Source organism: Gambusia affinis, linkage group LG21 (assembly GCF_019740435.1).
Source record: "Gambusia affinis linkage group LG21, SWU_Gaff_1.0, whole genome shotgun sequence".
In the NCBI taxonomy this organism is placed as follows: Eukaryota; Metazoa; Chordata; class Actinopteri; order Cyprinodontiformes; family Poeciliidae; genus Gambusia; species Gambusia affinis.
Window position 1 is genome coordinate 1,726,336 of NC_057888.1, and position 19,666 is coordinate 1,746,001.

At 38.4% G+C, this 19,666-nt stretch overlaps 1 protein-coding gene across 1 annotated transcript; it reads right to left on the reverse strand.

The window, feature by feature from the left end:
• Positions 1 to 884: 884 nt before the first annotated feature.
• On the reverse strand, positions 885 to 19,042 carry LOC122824650. The gene is made up of 14 exons (XM_044105511.1): positions 18,851 to 19,042; positions 15,367 to 15,479; positions 13,319 to 13,409; positions 11,165 to 11,482; positions 10,444 to 10,707; positions 9,465 to 9,755; positions 9,290 to 9,385; positions 6,224 to 6,245; positions 4,558 to 4,961; positions 4,223 to 4,486; positions 3,464 to 3,754; positions 2,216 to 2,310; positions 2,072 to 2,141; positions 885 to 1,901 (listed from the first exon to the last, which is right to left on the reverse strand). Exons 1-14 carry the CDS (start codon positions 18,888 to 18,890, stop codon positions 1,873 to 1,875), a joined length of 2,388 nt encoding a protein of 795 aa, XP_043961446.1. The 5' UTR covers positions 18,891 to 19,042; the 3' UTR covers positions 885 to 1,872.
• Positions 19,043 to 19,666: the final 624 nt, after the last annotated feature.

The window sequence follows — 19,666 nt, forward strand, 5'->3', positions numbered from 1 at the left end:
GGCTAAGGACATTGATCATCGCAAACTTTGCGATGGGCTTGGATGAGCATTCCATATGCTGAGAGGAACGTCATCCCCCGGGACCCGGCACTGGTGGTGGAGGCGATGAAGGATGTGGCCTGATGCTGAGCGAGTGGAGGTGAAGGGGTGGAGGTGGGTTGAGCTCAGCTGGAAAGCGCACGACGCCATGGATGGCTGTCCTTATCAGCTGGGGCTTGGACGGTGATTGGACGTAACGAGTCTTGGTCCGGCGTTGAGCAATCAACGGTGATGAGCCGGAAGTTCCGGCTGGATGATGCAGGAGGGGCTAAAAGAGTCTTCCAGCTTGAATTTACGCCTAGGCTTCATTACTTCCACAGAACAATAAAACTACTGCATATTTTTGCTTTTAAATGTGTAATAAAGTTCATTTGAGCCTGTAATATAATTTTGTAAATCAATAAAACCAGATTTAAACATGAAGCCATTGTGGAATTTTATGAATTTTTCTTTTATTGTTTTGATTGAAAAGTTAGAATAATAAGTTTTTAGGGTTTTTTTTATATTAAGGCTGAGAAAAGGAAACATTTTTCACAGAAAAGTCCAACAGTTTCAGGCCTAAGTTAGTTAGTTAGTTAGTTAAGTTAGTTAAAGGCCTAAAGCGTCTAATTTGACATCTTAATGCAGAATCACTGTAGTGAAGCTTCTTAGATTCTAAATCAGGAGGAAACAGCGCCATCTGCTGGACTCCATGTCACATCGGATTAATTATTCCGGAGTTTTCTGTCTGTATTTAATTCCACGTATGAAAACAATATGTTGTCTTATCCAGATGTTTGGAAGTTTAATGTTTATAAAAAGAAACACCTTCTTCTAATGAAAACATGGAGGATTACAAAAAAAAAAAGACAAAATACCAAAAACCTTCTCTACTGTCTCATTTTAATGAGTTTAAACAAACATTTCCAAAAAAATCATAAATAATAAGAAAAGCATAAAACAGCCATACAATGCAGGCAAAATTAAATATTATCAATCACATCTTAGACTTTCCAGAGAGCAGAAACCCGTTGGGTGTAAATAATTCATACTGATTTAACTGATCTTGCTGAGTCAGTAAAAAGCTGTTTGGTTCTTTCTCATGTCTTTAAAACCAACACACAACTTCTGGTTTGGCAACATTTGAGCAACTGTTGCTATTCTCAGGAAACGTCAGCAAACAGAATGAGCAAAACATATATTTTGTAAAATTACAAAATATCATGAAGAACATTGAACATATTTCTGTTTGCATCTAAAAAAACATGATGGAACAAATTAAGGCTGCACAAATGTTCACACACAAACGTTATCGATACTTATGTTCCTGCGTGACAAAACAGTCATTCATGACTAAACACAGAAACTTAAGTTTTGCTTTGACCGGATGAAGTTGGACATTTTCAACAAAAGGTGACAGAGATCCAGAGAGTTAGGTGGAAAACTGAGATTTTCCAGAGTATAACTGGAAGATCTGGGTTCTTTTCCTGCATCCGAACATTTCCAGGTCAGAACTCGATGAATACACATCCTGGTTCTGCTGGGAGTTGTTCCTGCCCACCATCGCCTCATGCTTTCTCTGGTCTGAAACCAGCAGGTTCAGACACGGCCAGTTCAAATGTCCTCCAATCTGATCAAACATTTTACCTCAAAGGTTTCATTTGAAAGTTTAGAATTTGGTACCGAAATGGACTAACGATCCTGTAAGCAGGATTTTCTACATAACTGACAAACTTTGCGGATCTTTTCTTGTGTGGTTCATTTGGACTTTCAGCTCTTTTGTTGGTGTTTTACCCAAAGTGCTTTAGTTCAGTTGAATGAAGCTCTTCTGGAGAAGCTTCTTCTTGGTGGAGGTCAAGATGTTGACTCTGCAGATGGAGACACTTTCAGAGTGAAACACAAGATGTTAGACCAGCAGAAACATCCCGACACGTTTCTGTGTCATCAAATATTCTTTAAGAGTTTTGAATTTTCCACAAATTGGCTGTAAGCTTCAGATTTTTAGTGAAACTGTGAGACTAAAACAGACCAGAAGGTTGAACTCTGACCTCACCTGGTGTGGAGGCGGATTGCAGCATCTCTAACTCAGTCTGCAGACAGACTGAGTTAGGTTCTGGTTGGTTCTGGATCAGATACATGTGGGTCAGAACAGGAAGCAGCGACTTCAAGCAGCAGCTGAAATGTGAATGTTTCTCACCTTTTCATGGACCATCAGGGAGGCTACGAGCAGCGCAGCTAATACGATGACTGTCAGCACACAGAAGACGAGTACTGCGACCTTGCCGTGACCTCCTGAAACACAAACAGTCAAAATAAACCTGCAGTATCAGTAAAACACCTCCTACAGCTCTAACTCCTCTGGGAAAACTGGGATTAGGAGGATATTCATGGGAATATTTAATCATTCTTGAGGTCAGACACTGATGTTGGATGAGAAAGAGAAGCGAGGTCAGCAGTCAGATCAGGTAACAAACTGATTTATTCACACAGCAGCGCTCTGTTTAGGTAAGGAGACGTTTATGGATCATTTTTAAAGTTTATTCATCAAGAGATCAAAAGAAGAAGGAAGCTGATGAGAGGAAAGTCCAGCTAACAGCGACGGCCTTTAGCAGAGCATTAGCTGCAGCTTCTGCAGAGAAGTCTGATTGGATGTGGAGTCAGAAATAAGAGTGGTGGTGATGCTTCATAGTTTCATAATTATAATTTTCAGATATTGTTTACATCCTGATTCTTCTCACTTTAATGATGTAAAAGTCTGAGAAAAGGTGTTATGATGGTTCAGACTGCAGACGGTTTAAACTATCAGATTTATGAAGCGGTGATTTGGTTGGATTTGTGTCGCTTCCTCCTGCTACATGAATGTAGCCTAAATCTGGAACAGGAAGGAGCCGTCTCCATGGCGTCTCAGCTGAGTTTGGAGTGGATTTATCCGAAATGTGGATCAACTCCTACAGAACAGCCCCAACAAGATCTTCCCTCCACCTAACTTTCCACTTTGACACCCATCCAACCCAGACTCCTCCATCAGATCACCAGACCCAGAGGCGTGATTCGTCCTTCCAGAGAACTTTCCTCCGTTGCAGTAGAGCCCAGAGGTGGAGTGTGTGCAGCAGCAGCAGAAATCCTCACCTGTTCAGGTAAATCTGTCTGAGACACAAAGTCTCTTTTCCACGTCTGGCCTGTTTTAGACGTCAGTGTGTCAGAGACTGCAGTCAAAATAAAACAACAAATGAGATGAAAATGTGGCTCGGGGGCCACATGGGGCCCACAGGGTAATTTCATGTGGCCCTGACTGCAGTTCAAGAATGATTCAAATGAAAATGAAGCTGATTTTTAAATGTTTGTTAAAACACAAAGTATGCTTTTTTATTTTAATTTCACTGATGCTTTACTTTAACCTTTAAACTGAATAAATTTATGGTTTATGGAGAGAATTTGATCTGACCTTCCTGCGTCGTCAGCAGGATGTCGGTGACGAGCGTCTGCTCTTCATCGCTGAGCTCACAGCTGTAAACGCCGTCCTGACTGGAGGACAAGCCGCTCAGCGTGAGGCTGCCGGACTCGGAGACGCCCTCCACCCGTTTCCTCCACCCGTCTGACGCTGTGAAGGTGGAGCCGGCTGTCTGGGTGGCGACGGTCTGGCTGTGGTTGAACCTCCAGGTGAGAGAGAAGTTCTGGAGGGACGAGACTGGAGCCAAGCAGGGGATCGTGGAAACTCCGCCCGAAACACTGACAGCTGGAGTCAGACAGGAAAAACACACTGAATGGCAAAAGAAATATCTGAAAAGTGTGGCGTGCATTTATTTATTTACATGTTTCTGCTCAGTTCTCTTAGCAGAACAGCTGAAATTCAGTCGGATTGGAGAGAAACTGGATGGAAATCTAATTTCAAGTCCTGCTGCAGAATCAGAAGGTAGGGGAATGTTTTTCCAATCATCTTCTTCTTCTTTGGGTGAAAATCTCATTTATTTATGTCTCTTGCTACACCTTAAATAGATTATTTGTACAGTTTAAAACTAAATGATTAAGACATACTACTAACTTCTAACCTTGTGCAGAACATTGAGTTAAAACAGGAACCTATAAATCTCTCTGAAAAGTTACTTGCATGTTAGGTTTTTTTTTGTTTTTTTTTTTGTTTTTTGTAGATATTTCATAAACACTTGGTAATATTTTTTGTTTTTGCAAAGTGAATTTTACTCACATAGTTTCCTGAAAGTTGCTCTCCTCTGGTTCCTCCTGGTTCTGATGGTGCAGCTGTAGGTCCAATCAGAACCGTCTGGAACCGTCAGAGAGCTGCTGATGTTGTAAAGTTTATCTTCAGTTTCCTGGATCCTGGTACTTTCATGCAGAACCGTGTTGGATGGAGGCTCAGTGGACCAGGTGAGTTCAGGTTGAGGGTAGATCCCCTCTGAGCTGCAGGTGATCCTGTTTCCATCCTGATGGATCCTGATTGTAGAAACTGGAGCTGCAAAGCCAGAAAATATCATTTAAAAAGCTCTGAAAACAAGGGAAGCGTTTTGGTTTCTCTGTTCGTACCGTTTACTAAAAGGTTCATGAAGGTATCCCGGTTCTCATAGATGGTGCTGGTGTAGCACCTGTAGAATCCTTCATTCTGAACTTTGACCCCTGTCAGCAGCAGCGAGGCGTTTCCTCTGGAGATCTGATCCAGAAACAGAGAGGTCCTGCCTCTGAAGTTCTGGTCCTGGTTGTGGTAATAAGAGTGAACTCTGAGTTTGGATCCTTTGTGGTGAAACCAGTGGATGACATCATCGCCGTGGCTCTGGAAGCTGCAGGGTAAAACGCAGAGCTGCAGGAAGACGCAGGAAACCTCTGGCAAGAAGGAACACATGTCGGTGTCAGTCCTGTTGGCCTTCTGCCCCGGGCGGCATGGCCTGGGGGCGCACCAGGATGCTAAATAAATCACTGACAGTTTTTTATTGCTGTTTCACTACTAGACAACGAGGAGTTTGGATGATATATTTATGTTTGCTGTCATTTAGAGTGAAATCTTAAACCTGTTTTTTAGACACACAAAGAGAACATTTTAACATGTTATCACCTCGTCTCACCACATTAGAGAGACAAGAACAAATTATGAACTGGACCAATCGGGAAAAATGTTCTACAAAACTTTTAATTCTTAATTTTTCTAATAAGTTGTAGTGCATTTTTTTGTAGAATGAGGTTTACATTTTTTCTAAGAATGCATGTAAAATATATCTATATTTTTTTGCAGATTGAGGTTTGCAGGGGGAGGGGGCCGCCATGGGCCCCATTAATGCCGGAATCGGCCCTGTAAACATCTTGTTTCCATCTATTTTCATTATAATAATGAAAGAGGCATGTGAATTGCAGCAATACGAGTCTGAGTGCAAATGACGCAGCACTTCTTCACCTGAAACTCTGTGTGTTTTATTTCAGGATGATCAGCTGATATTCTGGATCATTTTAATGTTTTTGTCCTGGTTTGGTTCTGTTCTGGGGTCCAAACAGCTCCACTGGATGTGAACTCACCCGGAACATCTACAGCCAAAGATCTCAGGAAAATCAGCAGGAAAATCGATAAATCCACCATCCTGGTTTAGTTCCGTACCAAGTGAAACGGGACTAACACGGGACGAAACTGCATGACCCGAAACGAAAGTAAAGAGAAGCGGGTGAACCAATCACAGCCCATTACTCGGGCGGCTTCCTGAACTCTTAAAGTGGTACACACAGTTATATTAATAAGTCCATTTTCAACATAAGGGAAAAGTCATCAAGAATTGTTTGGGAAATAAACGTACAAATATCTGGCCAGAAAATGCATGAGAAATTACACGACCGGAATAAACGACAGAGATCTTCTTCAGAGTTGGCAGAATGAACAGTTCATCTCAATGTCTTTTTTGTATCGTTGAAGGAAAAATTTGCAGGGATAAAAACGATGGATCATCTTAAAAGACACTTCTTTGATCTTATTAATAATCAAATATTTAGATCAAATCAAAAAATCAAATCAAACTTTATTTGTATAGCACATTTCAGCAGCAAGGCATTTCAAAAAAGATGGAAGACACCAGATTTTCTCCCAGTTCAGGTTGGAGACAAAGTTATTCCAATAAGAGAAAACATTTGGAGCAGAGACAATGTCCTTCTGGAATAAGGCACAAACATCACGGCTGTTCTTTCACTTTGTAGTATAAAAACAGATTTGACCAACATTAGTGTCAGCAGGTCCAGATCTGGTGGAGTCAGAACAGAAGATACAGAAGATTTAAAAAGCATTATGACACCAAACGGGACGGCATCAAAAACAAAAGCATATTCTTTAGGAGGGATGGGGAGACCAAACTTTTCTAGAGGTTCAGAATAAGACATTAAGACGCCATCAGGACTGAAAAGCTGCTGAACTAAAATGATTCCATGTTCAAACCAATTTTCCACGAACAAAGTTTTATGTTTGTACAGAATGTCTCCATTGTTCCAAATATGATATCGATGGGGCGAAAAATTGTGCTTGTAAATTAGAGACCAGGAAAGAAGCATTTGTTTGTGGAAATTAGAAAACTTTATGGGGAGTTTTTCAATGTTGTAGTTGCAAAGGAGAATAAAATTAAGGCCACCAAGTTTTGAGAATAAATAGTTTGGTATAAAATTCCAAACTGAAGATTAATTTTTAAGAAACTGTTTAATCCAATTTATTTTGAAAGTGTTGTTTAAGGTCGAAAAATCAAGAAAATTGAGGCCACAGAGTTCAAATGAGTTCATTAAAACTGATTTTCTGATATAATGAATTCTATTTTTCCATAGAAATCTGTAAAGCATTTTATCAATGATGTTTGTTTATTTACAGAAAGAGACAAAACTGGATAAGTTAAACGGGAGATGCCTTCTGCTTTTGCTAACAAAATTCTTCCTTGAATTGATAAATCTCTTTGGAGCCAAGAATTGAGTTTCTTTTGTACATTTTCTATAATAGGGTTAAAATTCAGAGCATTTCTAGAGATTTGATCTTTGTTGATCTTTATGCTGAGATCAGTGACAGAGTCTTTTACAGGAATATTATAAATGGAGGATGTGTTACAATTTTTAAGAGCTAAAAGTTCACATTTACTAATGTTAAGGTCGAGTCCAGACACTCTAGAAAATTTCTCAACTGTATTAATTGCTAAAGAAACCTGAGAAGCATCTTTTAAGAATAAAGTGGCATCATCAGCTAGTTGACTAATTATAATCTCTTTATCAGCAATAGTGATACCTTTCAAATGGTTGAGTTTAATGAAACCTGTGAGTAATTGAGAGCAGATCAAAAAGAGGTACGGAGACACAACCTTGCCTGACTCCTCGCTGAAGATCAAATCTGGGAGAGGTACCAGTATGAAGTTTGATTGATTAATTAGCATTTTTATACAAGGTTTTGATTGGTGCACAAAAGTAAGGGCCAAAACCAAATTTTTCTAATGTTTGGAAAATAAAATTATGTTCAATGGTGTCAAAAGCTTTACGGAAATCTAAAAATAATATAAGGTTGTCATCATGACACAAATCTGCAGTCAATCAGATCCAACACCAGCCTGATGTTGTTAGCTGTATGTCTTTGTTTCATCACTTATAAGGTTAAGAACAATTTTCATCCTCGTGGTAAAAATTTGAGCTAGTATTTTATAGTCATTGTTAAGAAGGCAGATCGGACGCCAGTTATCAATCAGAAGGGTCTTTTTTAGGTTTGGAACTGACTGGATCTCTTTGTTTTGAATGATGAGGGAATGACGCAGCGGTGAGAAAAAATCCCATTTATTACACCCAACATGAACGATATTTTTATTAAAAATACCTTCAGAAAGATATTCAGTTTTAGGTTTTTAATATTTTTCCATATGAAAAGAAAAGACTCATTGATTGGGTAGTGAAATCTGTCCACTAGAGGGCAGCAGCCTCCATCAATTGTCATGTAATAAAGATTCGGACAAAACAAATAAAATGGTGAAAAAGTAAAAAAAAAAATTGTCTCTCATTTCAGAAAGTGAAGCTCACATTTTATGGCAGCAGATCCATCTTTAAAGGAGCTCCTGCGTGCTGATTGGCTGAGGCGGAGCGACTGTCTGATGCTGATTGGCTGAGGGGGAGGCGCGGTAATGGATGCTGCCGGTAGTCTATAAACTACATTTAACAATGTTTGAAAAATTAGAAAAAGATCAAGCCCAAGTTGTTACAATTTTTTTTATTGGAACAGGACAGAGCAAAGAACAAAACAAACAAAAAAATAAAACTAAACAAACGGTTTACTAAAACTGCATTTATATTAATGCATGACAGATAATCTTCACAAGTATTTATTTTTGTCATTTCAGTCAAAAGCTTATTTTTGAAATAGATTGGTTTCCTTTAAAGTAAGCAAACTTTATTTATACAGCACCTTTTAAAAGATCAGAGCTTTACAGATCTAAAAAATATGATAAAATAAATAAATCAGCTAAAATAATAAAAAAATAATTAAAAGCCAAACTGAACAAATGCATCTTTAATCATCTCTTTAAAACTGATCTGTTTAATGCAGCATGCTAAGGCTAATCTGCAGCTAAAAAACATTTTAGAATAAAAAAATACTCACAGTTGGTCAAAATTGACAAGGCGGCCATTAATAGAAGTATTTATATTAATAAATATTGATAAAAGACTCAAACAGTGACTGATTTAGCCTGGAGAAGTAAAACAGAGATCCATCAGCTGCAGCGGTTCTGCAGCTGGTTTCCAAACTGTTGAAAACTAAAAGATAATGGATCTAAATGTGAGCAGATGAAGGATGTTTGGTTACATTATGTCTAAAATATGTTCTGAAAGGTTCATGAAAACCAGGATGGAGGATGAGGAGTTCACAGTGTTGGACACTGATAGTTTCACTCATAGAAATATTATGATGTAATTATTATTTACGTTATAATCACTATAACTATTAGCTGAATGAAACAGTGGAGTTTCACTCTGAGGATCAAGCATCCTGCATGCTGAGGCCAGTGAAGCGTAACGTTATTTAATCAGCTGAGCAGCTTCCAAACTATTAATGGAAATGTTTCCTATTTGTGTGTTTTTTTCATAGAGTTTTTCTAAAATAACTGATATAAAATGCAGGTTGGGCGGCTGAAGGTGCATTGCTAATTTGCATGCTAACATGTAGCCTCATATAGCTGCAATCCTGTAAGGTAGAGAAATATCCGCGTCATAAAAATCAGAATACACAGCTGGTTAAAAACAGTTAGCTTTGAATCAATAAGAAAAGTGTTTTTACCTTTTTGGTTCCTGCAGAGAATCAGAACCACACAAAGGATTATTACTGCTGCTGCTGCTACAGCGATGGAAACACCTGGATGGCGTCTTGTTCCTCCTGGGTAAAAACAGATGAACTGAGACGTTACATTCTCCTGATTTTAATGTGAAAGTAAAACATTTCTTTTCTTTTTCACCTCGGTCCTCCTCCACCTTCAGGAAGGTGCTGCTTACGAAGGTTTCTTCCTGGTTGCTGAGCTCACAGGTGTAAATCCCGTCCTGCTGAGGAGATAAATCCTGCTGACTGAGGCCGCCGGACTCTGAGACGCTCTTCACGTGACGTTTCCACTCCTCTGTCACCGTGGCTCTGCTCTGACCGCTCCGGCTCACGATGACCTGACTGTGGTTAAACCTCCAGAGAAGCTTTGATACTGAAACGTTTGAGGCGAAGCAGGAGAGAGACGTCTGTCTGCTGGAGACGATCACACCTGGAATCACATCACAGGAGGTTTTAGTTGATAGAAACTTATAAAATGTATTTAATAAAACCTCCCAATCCTACTTTTGTATTTAAATCAGTTCCTCATCAACGTTCAGGGTTTTAACTGTTTGTTAGTTTGGATCAGACGGCTGAGGGTGAAACAAACACCAGGATGAAAAACATCAGCAATGAGTTTAAAGAAGCAGCAGCTGCTTCCTGTCGGTCTGTGATTAGCAATAAGGATTAATATATAAATTAGGGATTATTAAGATGAAATTTACACAACTGGAAAATATTTGTAGGTGAACCAGTAAGAATGCTGATCCCAGTAAACTTACTTTGCCCACATATGGAAAAACAAAACAAAAACAACACAAATCAACAGCACAGCATTAGATAAGAGTCACACGTATCAAATTCTCTGGTTCAGCATTTTTATTTTCCTGCTCAACTCAGCTTTGACTTTCTATGAACCAGAATAAACTGGAGTTATGTGCAAAATTTTCATTTCTAAATTAAAATGTGTTTTTTGTTGTTCTCACTTTTCTGCACAGATTCTCTGCACTGCTGATCCTTTGTGTGAAGTTTTTTGTTTTTCTTTCTTTTGAAAACATGTTGACTAGATTACAGTTATTCACTTTTACTAGATTAAAATTATTTACATTTTGTTGTTGCAGTTTGATTGAGTGACTTACTTTCCTGTCTCAGTGTTGCTCTCTTCTGGTTCCTCCTGGTTCTGATGGTGCAGCTGTAGGTCCGATCAGAACCGTCTGGAACCGTCAGAGAGCTGCTGATGTTGTAAAGTTTATCTTCAGTTTCCTGGATCCTGGTACTTTCATGCAGAGTCGTGTTGGATGGAGGCTCAGTGGACCAGGTGAGTTCAGGTGGAGGGTAGATCCCCTCTGAGCTGCAGGTGATCCTGTTTCCATCCTGATGGATCCTGATGTCAGAGACTGGAGCTGCAGGAGAAACATTGTAATTAGTTAACATTCATTTACAATATTTCTGAAAAATAGAGCCACATTTTGACACTTTGTGGTTCAAATGCAAACATGCAGAAGGAAAGGTAATAAATACAAATGCAGAATTTATTATATAACAGCTTGCCTTAAAGAAAAGGTATCCAGATATGAAGGAATGTGTTGTTTTTGCTACAAACAAGAACAACAGGAAGTTACAGGAAGTTACAGGAAGTAAAACATGCACCATAAAACATTTGAAGATGATTTAACTTGAAATTGAAATTTAGACATTTAGGTTCAAAATCTAAAACTCACCGAATTTATTTTACTTAAGGAGAAGAAGACAGCTGACCCAACTAAATGCAGTTCAAATGTTTTACAGTGCAAAGGTCAGAATGTGGCTGCAGACCACAGTAACAGACACAGTGACAGGAAACATATCGGTTGTTGTCACCGTCCACACTGAGCTGAAGAAATGTGTTCTTGCTTTCGCTGATGGTGCCGCAGTAACAGCGGTATCTGCTCTGATCTTCGACCTTCACTCCGGTCAGCAGCAGGGAGGCGTTTCCTCTGGACAGCTGATCCTGGAACAGGGACGTTCGGTTCTTAAAGTTCTGGTTCTGGAGATCCAGTTGGTCCATATTATTATAGTATGAGTGGACACGAAGTAATCCAGCTTTCAGCTGAAACCAGTGGATGAACACATCAGAGCTGCCTTGGAAGCTGCACAGTAAAACGCAGCGCTGCATGAAAACGCAGAAGATCTCAGTTTCTGCAGGAATATAAAAAAATAAATAAATATCTCAGATTTTTTTATAAATTGTTTGACTGCGTTGAATTGGAATCTATGGAAATGACTGGAACGGATCAACGTCGTTGATTCAGTTATTTTATGTGCATGAATTGTTTGTTTCTCTTGATTGCACAGAGATTACTCATATCTTTTTAATTAGTGCATAAATAATGCAAAAAACACTTAAAACTATTAAACTAATGTTTATATATTTCCACATATTTACTGATTATAAATGAAAAGTGAATGTTATGGTCAGGTGAAGATCTGATTGGACCTTCACCTGAAGAGATCTTAATATTTAAAAAAATTCATCTTTGTCTTTGTTCACATTTTTCACCTCTTTGTGTTTAATATCTTTGACTTCCAGTTTTGAAATCTTGATTTGTGTTTCTAGATTTTGTCCGATAGTTTTAGACGTTACCTGTGTTTTGTTTTTTATTTGTTTGGTTTTAGCTAACGCTAAATAAACAAGATGAGCAAAAATGAAACAGAATAACTTCTACAAATAATTAAGAGTTTCTAATGTAATGAAAGAAAGTTCATCAGTTTTATCATTTAATGTTTATTTTGTCTTCATCAGAGTTTCATGAAACTTTGCATTAAACGATTTGTAAATAATTTCATCTGATTTTATTAAAAGTTGAAACAGGTTCAGAGTTCTCTCTTTCATTTTTATTTTTCTTCCCTGATCAGCAGTTTTTCTCCCTGACTGAAGGTTCTGCTCCGTTATCAGTCATCCACCAGAATATTCTAGAGAACTTCATGCTTCCTTCTGCTGATTTCACTTTGCAGTTGGACTCAGTACCGACCCACAATGCTAAAGGAACCAACAGCTGGCTGGAAAATGGACAAAAAGATGAAAGATGAAAACCTGAAGGCAGATATTTAAACTACCTGGACTGGTCTCCTCCATGCCATGCTGCATTAATGCAGTAATTCAAGCAAAAGGAGCTGAGAGCAGAGAGTCTACAGTGAAAAGCTTCCAGTAGGTCCATGGTTCAGTAGCAACAATCTGGTTTTGTTGCAAATCATTTCTGAGGATTATTTTTTGGGGGTTTATCAGAAGCTGGAAGCCATGATGATTAAAATAAACTGGATCATTTTTAACCAGTTCTCAGAGTCTGTTGTGGCTTCACAGCGTTTTAACTGGAGAGTCGAAAAGAATCTGCTGGTGAATCATAAAATGAAACCTTCAGCAGACTGGTGCACAGCCTGGGTTATTTGCATGAGCAAAACTGTATTCAAATTTCACATTTGGAGTTTTTATCTTCTCATGATTCTCTGGTTTCACATCAGAACCAGTTTGGCTAACTGGTTTCTCTACTTCCCTTATACTGGTGAAGGTTAGCATAACTGAGGATCTAAAATCTTCTATGATCATTTCTACTATTCATAAAAAAATCTCAGAACAAAGATAATTAAAATGATTTTTAATGTTGTAAGAAAAAGGTTACAAAATGGTTCATTTATGGTCTAAAATGAAAGAAGAGGCCAAAAGGAGGGAGAGAACTGGACCAATAAATGTTCTCTATGATCCACCAGCTGCTCCATCAAAACAGTTTTTGTTTGTTTTTTCATTCAGAGCTGCAGCTGCTTTTGTTAGGGGACAAACACAAAAGACCTTCAGTTCCTCTTGATCAACAGAAACATTTAATTCACACTGAAAGGGCATCATTTTATATTTTTATAAAAATATTAAATTTTAGAAAACTACACTTCCTGTTCTGTTAGATACCAGTTTACCACACAAAGGTCCAAATTATCATGACATTTCAAAAAGAGGACAGAAGCAGCTTCCTCCTCCAAACTCACCTGTTTTAACCTGAACCGTCGAACAAACCACAAAAACAAACGTTAAAAACACAGAGAAGTTAAATCCAGACATCCTCTGTGTAGAGAAAATCTGCAACAGGAGGAGAAACTGGATTAAGTTTCACAATCTGAGACGTGGGGAACATGAAATAAGATTCCTCCTTTATTAATGAAATGTGAAATGCTCCACAGCTTTAAAGGTAAAAGGTAATTTTATTTATATAGCACATTTTCAGCAACAAGGTAATACTAAGTGCTTTACAGGAATTAAAAGGAAATAAAAACCAAAGGAAAAAATAAAAGAAGAGAAATAATCTAAAGTTGATCTAAGTATGTAAACTAGATTCTCCTGTTCAGGGTTGGTAGATTAGTATAAGTAAGTTTCTTACTCATAATTCCTTTCTGGTTTGGAAGAATAGGAGTCTAAAAACTAGTTGCTAAGGTAGTTTTTCTGGATTCTAAGTTTGGCAAGTAAGTAAGTAAGTAAGTAATAAGTAAGCAACAAGTAACAAGCAAGTAAGTAAGCAACAAGTAAGTAAGGCAAGTAAGTAACAAGTAAGTAAGTAAGCAAGTAAGGCAAGCAACAAGCAAGTAAGTAAGCAAGCAAGTAAGTAAGCAAGTAAGGCAAGCAACAAGCATAAGTAAGCAAGTAAGTACAAGGCAAGGCAAGGCAAGCAAGTAAGCAAGCAAGTAAGCAAGTAAGTACAAGTAAGTAAGGCAAGTACAAGTAAGTAAGCAAGTACAAGTAAGTAAGCAAGCAAGCAAGGCAAGCAAGGCAAGCAAGGCAAGCAAGCAAGTAAGTAAGGCAAGTAAGCAAGGCAAGGCAAGGCAAGGCAAGGCAAGTAAGTAAGTAAGCAAGGCAAGCAAGTAAGCAAGTAAGTAAGTAAGTAAGCAACAAGTAAGGCAAGTAAGGCAAGTAAGCAAGGCAAGTAAGGCAAGGCAAGGCAAGTAAGCAAGGCAACAAGTAAGGCAACAAGGCAAGGCAAGTAAGGCAAGTAAGTAAGCAAGGCAAGTAAACAAGTAAGTAAGTATTCTCTGGACTTTCTAAGTGTGCTCTAAATCTGTAAAAGTAATGAGTACTCCACAATTTCTGAGAAATAATAAAAACTCAGTGTTCCTGTTCTGAAAGATTATTTTCTGGATTCCTAGTTTGTTTTGATTCATTTTCTGGGTTAAAAGTGAGAACTCCACAGTGTCAAACAAAATAAAATATAAAAGAGGAAAGGACACATTAGGGTCCAGGGCAACATTCAGACAAAATAAAGGGCAAAGCAAAGACATGAGTGAAGGCGGTGACATCACAGGGCCATGAAACCGCGTTGCTCAGCAGAAGTCTGATAAGATGCTGTTATCAATGCAGGTCCTTGGGAACGCTCAGCTCCACAGCTGCATGGATAAGTGGAGGCGTTAGGAGCGTTATGTTTACATGTCTTCAAGGAGATTGGAAATGTGCAGCCCTTCCAAGGCAACACAGGGAAACCAATTCAGATACAGAATGCTTGAGGTCGAGTAGATTATAAATTTAAATCTTCCCCAGAGTCTCTCTGTTACGTCTCAGTTCCCAATTATATAAATTAGTTTGGTCGCTCCACAGAACCGAAACTGAAAACTTCTCCAAGATCGATTCTGTTAGTGAGTTTTGAGTCCTCAGCTGGACTGAGAGTCTCAGCAAGACTCACATCCAACTTGTGTTTCTGTCTAACTAACAGTCTTAGTGTTTGCTAGTTTGGTCAAGTCTGTCACAAATTTATCGATAAGCCAAAAATCCACAAACAGGACAGGAGAGCTCTCCTGTGCCCAGTTTTCTCATCGAGAAACTTTGATCTATTGCATTAAGAGACCAGTTGACCAGATTCATAATTAATAGATTCAGATGATGTGCAAAGAAAGGCTCCAAAAATATAGAAGACAAAACAAAAACAGAGCAGGGAGGGAGATGAGGAAGAAGAGTTCACCTTCACCGAGAACAAGAGGGGAAAAAAGCTTTGGGGAGGTTGAGTCACTTTTATTTAAATGTTCAATTTTATCAATAAATAAAGTTGACTTACTTGTGGTGGATCATAATCTCTAACCTCTGACCTCATCAGCTCTGATATGATGGATCCTCCATGTAGAAACAACAGATCATCCTGCAGCTCTCTGTTCAGGGCATGAAGGTGAACTGAAAGGAGAAGCAGGAAGGTGTTGAGTTTCATTAACCACTGTTGCTAGGAGACGGTTGGGTTGAGGCCCTGCAGGTGGGAACAATCCAACCAGCCGTTAAAATAAAACCATGAGGAGGAGAGACCTGAACGCAAAGAAAACAGACACTCTGGTTCAGAGGGCATTTCCTGAGACTATTATAAAACTATTATAAAAATATAGTGTTTATTTTCATCATTTATCTAAAATGATTCATATATTAGCTTCAAGTTTTAGCAATAAAGGCAACTTCTCATTTTGTCTGTAAAAAAAATATTAAGAGCAAATGGTTGTTTGAGCAGCGGAGTTCAGTCGGGATTTAAAGATCCAGATCCTCTACAGCAGGATCTCAAACTCCAGGCCTCGAGGGCCCCGGTTCTCGAGGGCTGCGGCCCCCGGTCCTCGAGGACGGCAACTTCTCATTTTGTGAGAAGTTGCCGTGTGTGTTATTGTCTGAGGAGAGATGTTCTTCAGTTTCATCGTTTGGTTTAAACAAAAGATTAAAGTCATGAAAAACATCTGGTTCGATGGACTGAATGGATTCAGCTTTCAGTGCTCCTAGGTGAGATTTTGCGTTTTGTATTTTGTTTGTTTTTATCCATAAAAATGTTTGTGTGGCTGCAGCACATCTTGACTACAGGTAAAAAGTTTACCGGGACACAAACTTTGACGTCACGTTCATTTTTCTTCTGGTTGACTTGTGAGTAAAATGTGGCGCTGCATGTTATCTCTGCGTACGCTTTATGCAGACGGGCCCTGATCCTGGAGCAGTTTGGATCTTAAGGTTCTGGTTCTGGTTCTGCCGATCTCAGAATGAAGAGTTTCCAGCTGAAACTTTGATCCACTGATGATCAATTCAGAGTCAAACAGGAGCTGACAGAGTAACATGCAGCTCTCCATCTCCAACAAAACGGCATCAGATGAAAGACATTTTTATCTTTTTGTAAATGTTCATAACATTTTTGATTCTCATGTGTTGCTGATGAAGTTCCATGTTTGTGTTTTTACTGAGATCCAGTTAAAGTGAAAATCAACATGTGAAAAATGAAATCATGTTAAATGCAGCATGATTTGTTTTGCACCTTAATCATCATAAAACTTGTTGACTAAAACTAAGAAAATGTAATTTTTCAATAACATTTTCTTTAACGTGTGAATGAAACATTATAAACTGAGAAAAACAACAGATAGAAATAAACTCAGAAAAGAAACAGATAATGCAGTAAAAGTTTTTATCACCTCTATCAGTCAGAAACACGTTGAACTTCATGTCAGATTTTATCAGCTGCTGAAAACGTGAATAAATAAAACAACCAGGAAACACAGAAACTCTTTTTATCTTCTTTTACCCAGAAACTTTTATATTCTAAGATATCAACCAAATTCACATGAAGCTAAAAGCTCCTTTTTAATCTGTTAAATTTGTGGTTAGGACAGTTTATCAGTAGAACCAGCGTCATTAGCGGCGGTCCAAACTCTTCTGACCTGAATGTGAAAACTTTGAGGTTTCAGGAGGAAGTCAGAGCTGCAGCTGCAGGTTGTTAAAATTTATCCTTAAACAAGATAAAACATGCAGAGATAAAGTTGCTTATTGCTCTCCAACTCCGATCCTCTCAAACTGCTGTTCAATAAAGTTTATTGTTGATAAAAAAACATCTTTAGCTGCTTTAAAAAGCTTGAAGCTCAGAAAAAGCTTCTAGACTGAATAGTTTAGCCGTTGAGCTAATTTAGCTGTTTATCAGTGATGTTTTATACAGAAGTTGGAAGTTTTGACATTTTCACCAACAAAACATGGAAAAAGAAAAAGAATCATAAAAATGGAGAACAGACAAAACTTCAGTGTTTATGTCTGGAGGACAACGAGACTGTCCTCCAGTCTCGTTGTCCTGTGTCACATTGTGCAAACACAATGTGACACAGTCACACCCTGTCCTATGAGCTGCAGGTCTGAGGCTTTTTGTTAGCATGTTTTCTATCATTCTTATAGCTTGATAGGAAGTCTGATCCAAACTGGCAACCCACATTAATACAATGATGAAATAATATTGACCACAAAACACTATTTATAAAAGATATCAACATTTTTTCTACACAATCCTAACAAAAGTTTTTAATGTTCTTTTCACAATATGTATTTATTTACTATTAATCTATTTGTATGATTTTTTCTTTAAATTGCCATCTATATTATTTTTTGGTCTCAGGAAATGACTGAGGGATGAAGAGACTGATGTCTGGTTCTTTAGGTTCTTTAGGTTCTGCGGTTCCTGTCCTGATCCATTCTGTCTGATATCAAACCACTGAATGTCACCAACACATTTATTTTAATGCTCCTATTAAACTTCACTGTGATTGTTTAGCCTGTATCTTCCCACTACCGTCTGTATTTCTGCCAGAGGTTTTACTTTAAGGACGGTGTTTTATCGGATGGACATTTTAAAGACACTGGTTGATAGCAGCTCACTGCGGCTGCGTAGTGTCCGTCTCTAGGTAACCATGACAACAGTCAGTTCGTGGGGTCCTATTTAGGTCCCGCAACGACAATTTAGCTGACTTTAATATTTCCCGTGTTTTGTTTTGGTCATTATTATTACACTTATTGATGAGATGTGTGTGATAAGTGTGTCTATCAGACATTTATAGCAATACGGAATAAATCGCGTCGCGTATTGAACAACAACAACCACCTGTCATTTTAGCCTAGCTTAAGCTAACCTGAATATTTACAACTCTCCTGTTGATACACTGACATTACTTACCTTCTGTCTTTCAACCACTTTGAAAACCTTTTCTTTGTCTCTCTAACATCTTTATCCTTCCCCCTCTTCTGTTTTCTGTTTTGTGCCCCGGAGCTTTTTATGCGCCCCATCTTTAGCTCCCTGTTTTCGAGGCATTACTACAAATTTAAAAGAAAAAAAAAAAACGAGCCTCGGCGCGTTTTCGAAGGGCCGCTGCCCAAGCTACCTGTATGGGAGGGCAGGGGCGCCTAATCAGTGCTGTTCCTTTGTTATTGATCATTTCATGCACAAACAGCGGTTAAGTACATAAAATGCTGACTAGACAAAAATTCCTATATCGTTGTTAGCGCCCCCTCTAGTGCAGCGCCCCTATGCCTTGCATAGGCTGCATAGCCACCTTTTGCGCCACTGGACAAGAGCAGAGGAAGTTAAGTTACCTGTGTCCAGAGTCAAGGTCTACATCTTTGAAAGGCCGTGAATAAACTAAGATCCTTATTTCAGCAGAACATTGTTACTGCAGCTTATGTGAGCCACGACTGGAGACAGTTTGTTTCTGATATCAAATGGACGACAGTTTGGACTTTGCCCTTCAAATACTTCATTACCAACTAACCTAGTGATGTGTGCTTCAAACTTCTCCATCGTGCTACCATGCAAAAATAAACCTGTGCCAGGATATAGACCGTAGCTGCTCGTTCTGTAATCTGGACAACGAGACAACATTCCACTTATTCTGGAGATGCTCCTTCACTGTCTCATTCTGGAAAGACCTGATTTATTACATTCAATCTCATATTCTCAATAGTTTTTCACTTTTGTACACAGATGTACTTTTTGTTTCTTTTTGTCCTGCTAATAAGAATCAATTTTATGTAATTAATCTATTGTTAATTCTAGTTAAATTTCATATTCATAAATGCACATTTTCTGTCAAAAAGCCTCCATTTGATCAGTTTTTATCTGAATTACAACACTATGCAGTAACTATACAGACCTCTACCAACCCCAAAGCTGCAAAGACTCTTGACATCCTAAAATTCTTGACCTGTATTCCCAGAAACTGTCTTATCTCTGTCTGTGCTCCTTGTATTATACTTTATATTGTTTTTATTCCTTGTATCCTCTGGCATTTTATTTCTTGTTTTTCCTCATTTTATACATTGTATGAACGTTTTGATGCAATAAAAAAAGGATGCAGACCCTGAATTTGGACACAGCAATGAGCTGTGACAGACTCATGGACAACAGATGCTCTAAACTGACAATCACACTGGACTGTCAAAATAAGAGCATCAAATACACTACAAAATAAAACCTTCACATTTTTCATAGCAGATATTTGCTGTTTTGGGCTTTATATGACTGGTTTAACCCAATCACTGTAACACATGGTAAGAGGGTGGAACTTTAAAATGAAGCTTAATGAATA

Coding starts and splice junctions, on each gene's coding strand:
- LOC122824650 (XM_044105511.1), bottom strand. CDS start 18,890: ATGGTAGCACGATGGAGAAGTTTGAAGCACACATCACTAG. Junction 9,386..9,464: donor GAAGGTGGAGGAGGACCGAG/GTGAAAAAGAAA, acceptor GTTTTTACCCAG/GAGGAACAAGACGCCATCCA. Junction 4,487..4,557: donor CATGAACCTTTTAGTAAACG/GTACGAACAGAG, acceptor CTGGCTTTGCAG/CTCCAGTTTCTACAATCAGG.